Here is a 6134-nt window from a genome sequence, read left to right as displayed (position 1 = left end):
CTGACAGTTCAAGCTCAAGAAGTGGATAGCGGTCAGTGCTGTCTGCAGGTCGGGCGTTTCACCCAGCACGTGCCCCTGTGCCATGGGTTGTCATGCCGTCCTCAGTGTCCGTATTTCACAGATGAGATCAGCAAGACAGTCATCTCAAGGGACCACAATTGGCAAGCGGCCAAGCAGGGACTGAAGCCCAGGCAGCCTGATTCTAGAAACCCTAAGTGGTGGCTGTGTTTTAGATGGCTCCTAGCAGGACCTAGTATTCTGATTTCGGTTCTGAGAAGGCCAACAGCCAGTAGGCCCCACTGTTGGAGCTTCTGAAGAGGGGATCAGGGGATGACAGGGGCACGGGGCTATAAATAGGAAGGCACAGAGCTTCAAGAAAGGCTCACCCAGGGATGAGCTCAGCCCACTGGGCCAACGAAAGCAGGGCCAAGGACAGGACCAGCGCAGGCCAAGGAAGGGAATATCTGACAGCGCCCACCCAGCCTAACCCTCAGCCCAAGGACAGGAATGAGGAGATGCTGGTGAACTGGCCATCCATCAGTACCTGCCTTCCCCCGAGGCTGCAGCCCCACTCCCAGGCGCCTGGCCAGGAGAGTTTTCTAGGTTCTGAGAGCCAGGTTGTCATCCCTAGGCTTTGAAGTTAAACATCACACAGCTGTCTATAAACAGGATTTTAATATTTGTATAAATAGACCACAGAATTACCAAAACTGCAAGGACAGAGCATGGAAAACAGGTTTGAAACCTGTGCATAGAGCCCTCTGCTGGGCTGCTGCCTCTCCCCTCGCCAGCCGTGCTGTGGGGAATGCTGGAAGGGAAGGAAAGCTCCTCTAGGGGGCGTCTGCAGCGTGAGGACCTGAGCACAGAAGACTCGGCTCCCCATGCCTGCTGTTGACCTCTTCATCTAGTATAAAAATAACGTCAGTGGGCGGTGGTCGGAGTTGTGGCTACTCCGGGAGGGGGTGACAGGAGGTGCCCTCCATTGTATAGGCCCTGGCAGCCAGCAGCACCCCTGCCAGCCAGGGTGCAGTGCAGGCTGGTGGAGAGGGGTAGGTGGGCAGCACAGCACTGCCCTATCTTTGCACGTGCCGGACAAACGCCTGCACCAGCTGGATCAGAGGCTCCTGACTCTCAGGGCTGGCTTTGGAGAGAGAGGTGGACTTGCCCTGCGGCGACGGGAGGACACCAGTGGCAGGGGAGCTGGGGGCTCCCCGGCGGAAGTAGCGCGAGAGGCTGGAGAGCAGCGTGCTCTACAAGAAAAAAAGTGGCTTGGTGAGGCTCAGCACATCTGGCCACTGTTCTGACCCTTGGAGGTTGCCAGGCAGGACCCCACAGGGCTCTGGCCCTATTGGCCCAGCCCTCCCTATCTCTATCCATCCGTACCAACTCAGAGCTGAGCTCCTGCTTCATCCGCTGTTTGTCCCGGGGGTGCACAGCCGGGTCCCTAAGGTACCGCATCGCCTGAGAGATGAGCAGGTAGAAGCAGTTTTCCATGGTAAACATCAGGAGGGACCTGGGAGGAGACACAGGTTTTTGGCACTGCTGCAGAGGGCCAGGCTGGCCAAGCCTGAGAACAGTGGGCCCGTGACTGTCCCAGCCCCTTATCAAATCCCAGAAAGAGCGCTTACTTTAACGTCCTGGTCCCTTCTGCCTGTGTGCTGAGCCCCACTGCCTGGGTGAGGGGCTCCTTTTTCTTGTCCAGCTGAAGAGAAGCAAGGGTAAAAAACTAAGACAACAGGAACAGCTCCCACTTACTGAGAGCTTCCTACTTGCATGTCCTGCACTAAGCAATTTTAATCAGTTACCTCATTTAATCCTCACAGTAATTCTCAGAGGTGCTGTCATGTTCAGTTTACAGAGAGGAGCAGGCTCGGGAGGCTAGGTACCATGCCCAGGGTTGGCTGGGAAGTGGCAGACTGGGGGAGGAGTCGGGGGGAGAGGACAGTGTCTGACAGAACCAACTTACCTCTCCAAGCATGTTGAGGGCCACATTCACTGTGGCCAGAAGGGTCCCGAAGGAGGGGGCCACTTCGGAGTCAAAGGTGGGAGTGGTAAAGCTCAGGGCAAACAGGAAGTTGTATTCAGCAAGGTCCAGGGACTGCGAGAAAAGACAAGAGTCATCCAGGACCCAGTTAAGGCCCCAGGTAGCTCTAGGTACACAGCAGAGCAGAGCCTTTAGGGGAGGTGGTGCTGAACAGATGATGGCCAGTACCTGATCCAGCAGGATCTGGCAGACATCTGGGGTGAAGTGGCGCAGGGCTGCCAGTGTCCTGCTGAGGATCTTGAGAAGGCCATACTGGACTGTGTGCAAGGCCCGCTGCTCTGATGCCTCTGTGTCAGCAGCAGGCTGCTTGGAGGAGGAGGGGGCAGCAGAAGCAGCAGACAGTGGCCTCTGGACTCGCTGGGCAACGGCCGAGGGGAGGCCATCCCCATTTTTGTTCTAAGGAGAGTCAAGAAATGAAGGTGGAGCTCGGGAAGCCAGCATGAGGTATTCCAGGCCCTCATGGCATAGGACGCTTACCTGTAAGTAATGCTGTAGCATCTTTCGACTGTGCAGGAGGGAAGTGCATGCCTGGCACAAGTAACCCAGGTTGACCTGGGAGAGACACAGGAGAGATGAGGGGATTCTCTTGTCAGCAGCCCAGTCACCCAACTAGACCAACCCAATAGTCCTCCATGTAACACCCACGTGCTCCTCTCACTTGCTGCTGCTCTTCTCTCCCTCCTACCCTCATGCTCCCCTGGCCACTTTCCAGCTTAAAGCCCTTATAGCCATTAAGTACTCAGGGCTACAAACTTGGGGCCAGCAGGGCTCAGGACTGGACTGTCTCCCTGAGACCCAGCTAGGTGCCTGGTATATTGTAAGGTCCTAAAATAAAGATGAGGCTGGGCGCCTGTAATCCCAGCACTTTTGAGGTTGAGGCAAGCGGATCACGAGGTCAGGAGATCGAGACCATCCTGGCTAACATGGTGAAACCTCGTCTCCACTAAAACTACAAAAAATTAGCCAGGCATGGTGGTGGGTGCCTGTAGTTCCAGCTACTCAGGAGGCTGAGGCAGGAGAATGGCATGAACCTGGGAGGCGGAGCTTGCAATGAGCCGAAATCATGCCACTACACTCCAGCCTGGGTGACAGAGCAAAACTCTGTCTCAAAATAAGTAAATAAATAAAATGAAGATGAGGATTATGGCTGATTCCATTTTATAGGAAAATAATAAAAGGATACAAATAACTGAAGTGACTTGGCCAAGGTCATACAACCAGCAGATAAGAGAAGCTTGCCTGGCTCTGGAGCCTGTGTTCTTTCCTCACCCCTTCTCCAGCTGGTTCCCAGCTCCAGTTGTGTGTGTTTTTTTAGTTTTGCTTAGGTTTTTTTTTTTTGAGACGGAGTCTCAATTTGTTGCCAGGCTGGAGTGCAGTGGTGTGACCTCGGCTCACTGCAACCTCCGCCTCCTGGGTTCAAGCCATTCTCTTGCCTCAGCCTCCCGATCCTGAGTAGCTGGGACTACAGGCGTGTGCCACCACACCCAGATAACTTTTGTATTTTTAGTAGAGATGGGGTTTCACCATGTTGGCCAGGCTGGTCTTGAGTTCCTGACCTCATGATCCGCCCGCTTTGAACTCCCAAAGTGCTGGGATTACAGGAATGAGCCTATTGCACCCGGCCATTTTTTTTTTTTTTTCTCTTTTTTGGGGACGGAGTCTCGCTCTGTCACCCAGGCTGGAGTGTAATGGTTCAATCTTGGCTCACTGCAACCTCCGCCTCCCAGGTTCAAGCGATTCTCCCACCTCAGCCTCCTGAGTAGCTGGGATTACAGTCATGTGCCACCACACCCAGCTAATTTTTGTATTTTTAGTAGAGACAGGGTTTCACCATGTTGGTCAGACTGATATCGAACTCCTGACTGCCTCCCAAAGTGCTAAGATTACAGGCGTGAGCCACCACGCCCGGCCCCAGGTGTATTCTTAAGGGATCTGAACCAAGATCTAACTGATAAAAGTCCAAGTTCTTAACCTACATGGCTGCCCTTGACTATAGAAGGAAACGTTTAGCCAGAGTAAGCACATGACAACAAACCCTGTGCTCCCCAAGGGAAAAGCCCCCGTTCAGGAACATCCTGCAATTCACTAGGGGTGCCCCAGCGAGAGCTCACAGCCTCCCTGTCTCCAAGCATTAACCCAGACTCCAAGACACCATCTGGGGCCCTCACCTGGATATCACGCATGAGCTGAGGCAGGTGGAAGTGCCACTCCTTCATGAAGTTGGAGAGCTGCAGAATAAAACCCACGGTGTGGTCCGCCTCCTCCAGGCAGGCCAGACTCTGCACTGTCCTCACTGCATTGAGGCACTGGGAGGAAAGCAGACATCAGGGAAAGATGGGGATGGCTGAGGGACCTGACATACCCACACCTACCCTCCTGTGGAGAGGAAACGTCCCGGGCCCCCAAATGCTGAGGTGGCAAAGAAATGGCTTTAGTGGTACAACCAGGATTCTGACCCGAGACTGTTCCCGTGCCTCAGCAGACTGGCTGGCCAGTAAGCCAGCAGAGTACTTAGAGCATCTCAGAAATGAAGGCATCGACAACCCTCTGCTACTGAGGCCCAGGCTCCACACCCACTTGCCCCATGAATGGCCCAGAACACTTTTTACCCTGAAACTCCCACCCCTGCGATGCAGGCAGCCCCTCACCTGTAAGGTCCGCTCCTGGTGGACACCCACGAAGTCCAGGGCCTCAGTCAGGAAGTTGTAGCGCAGAGTTTTGAGCAGCCGCTCCATCAAGGACATGGACAGGCGGTAGACTCCTGGCCAAGAGGGGGCATCCAGGGACTTCCGAGAGGCACTAGGTGTCTAAGACACAAACAGCAGACAGGCTCAGGAACCCTGCCGAGAGGCAGGACCTCCTTGCAGTACAGCAACTAAGGCAGCCCAGCTGCGCTGAAAGGAAAAGATCTCCCAGAATAGACACAGCCACTGCCTGGCCACCAGGGCCAGAAAGGGGCCAAGGCCAGCAGATTCAAGGAAAGAGCACCAGGCTGAGACACAAGATCCAGGGTTCCAGACTCAGGTCTGCCACTGACAAGCTATGCAAACCTGGACATGTCACTGCCCTGCTCTGGCCCCTACATGCTTCCTCTAAGGGGTAGCTGGGCTAGATGACCAAATACTTGACGACTCTCATGAGAGAGAGAGGTTCAGGTGAAGACTACTCTTTTGAAATTAGGAGATATCTGTTAAACTAGAAATAACCAAGGGACACAGAGGGCAGCGTGCTGAGGCCCCATCAAGCCCCCAAACCACCCACTTCCCTTCTCCCAGTCCTGGTCTGGTGGTGCAGGGGTGGAGAAGTCACAAAGACACACTGTCTTTGGGAATGACAGGAAAGGACAGCTGCCTTGGCTAGAGGCCTGGTCCAGGGATGTGTTATCAATCTGGTTTAGTCTTCCTCACACCTGCAATGGGAAGAATCCATCCCATCTCCCAGAGGTAGTGCACAAAGGCCAGGCGGTGCCTTTCAGTGGTGAGTTTCTCTTGCTAGAGATCCGCCTGGGGCAGGGAAGATTCCTCACCATCAGTGTATTAGGCAATTAAGAGGAAAGCAACTTCTGAGGAAAGGTAGGGGAGGACGCTTTTCTTTTCTTTTTTTTTTTTTTTTTTTTGAGACGGAGTCTTGCTCTGTCGCCCAGGCTGGAGTGCAGTGGCGCGATCTCGGCTCACTGCAAGCTCCGCCTCCCGGGTTCACGCCATTCTCCTGCCTCAGCCTCCTGAGTAGCTGGGACTACAGGCGCCTGCCACCACGCCCGGCTAATTTTTTGTATTTTTAGTAGAGACGGGGTTTCACCATGTTAGCCAGGATGGTCTCGATCTCCTGACCTCGTGATCCGCCCGCCTCGGCCTCCCAAAGTGCTGGGATTACAGGTGTGAGCCACCGCGCCCGGCCTGGGAGGACGCTTTTCAACGGAACTGTAGGTTGGCCAGGCTGGGCCTCCTGGCAAGCTCCTGACACTCACCTGTGCTGTGCCGTTGGTGCTCAGCTGGTACACACTCAGAAGGGGCAAACAAATGCTCTGGGTGATGCCAGCTCCAGCCACTGCTGTGGCTCCCTGGGAGGAGGGAAAGACAGGGAATGAGAT

At 54.6% G+C, this 6134-nt stretch overlaps 1 protein-coding gene across 2 annotated transcripts in view; it reads right to left on the bottom strand.

The window, feature by feature from the left end:
- Window positions 1–656: 656 nt before the first annotated feature.
- NUP188 (nucleoporin 188) overlaps window positions 657–6134 on the bottom strand; it is a 65499-nt gene continuing 60021 nt past the window's right edge. The window contains exons 36-44 of one of the 2 annotated variants that reach the window (XM_030817981.1): window positions 6012–6104; window positions 4693–4851; window positions 4213–4350; window positions 2522–2596; window positions 2213–2440; window positions 1967–2098; window positions 1629–1702; window positions 1384–1513; window positions 657–1250 (exon numbers count right to left, since the gene is read on the bottom strand). In XM_030817981.1, coding sequence (XP_030673841.1) covers window positions 1074–1250; window positions 1384–1513; window positions 1629–1702; window positions 1967–2098; window positions 2213–2440; window positions 2522–2596; window positions 4213–4350; window positions 4693–4851; window positions 6012–6104 — 1206 coding nt within the window. In that variant the 3' untranslated portion in view covers window positions 657–1073. Of the gene's footprint in view, window positions 1318–1351; window positions 1514–1628; window positions 1703–1966; window positions 2099–2212; window positions 2441–2521; window positions 2597–4212; window positions 4351–4692; window positions 4852–6011; window positions 6105–6134 lie in introns of both variants that reach the window. The other variant, XM_030817982.1, reaches the window with a different exon arrangement.

The sequence above is a fragment of the Nomascus leucogenys genome, chromosome 8 (assembly GCF_006542625.1).
Source record: "Nomascus leucogenys isolate Asia chromosome 8, Asia_NLE_v1, whole genome shotgun sequence".
Taxonomy (NCBI): Eukaryota; Metazoa; Chordata; class Mammalia; order Primates; family Hylobatidae; genus Nomascus; species Nomascus leucogenys.
The sequence above is the reverse complement of the archived record's forward strand: the minus strand, read 5'-3'. Positions and strand labels throughout refer to the sequence as shown.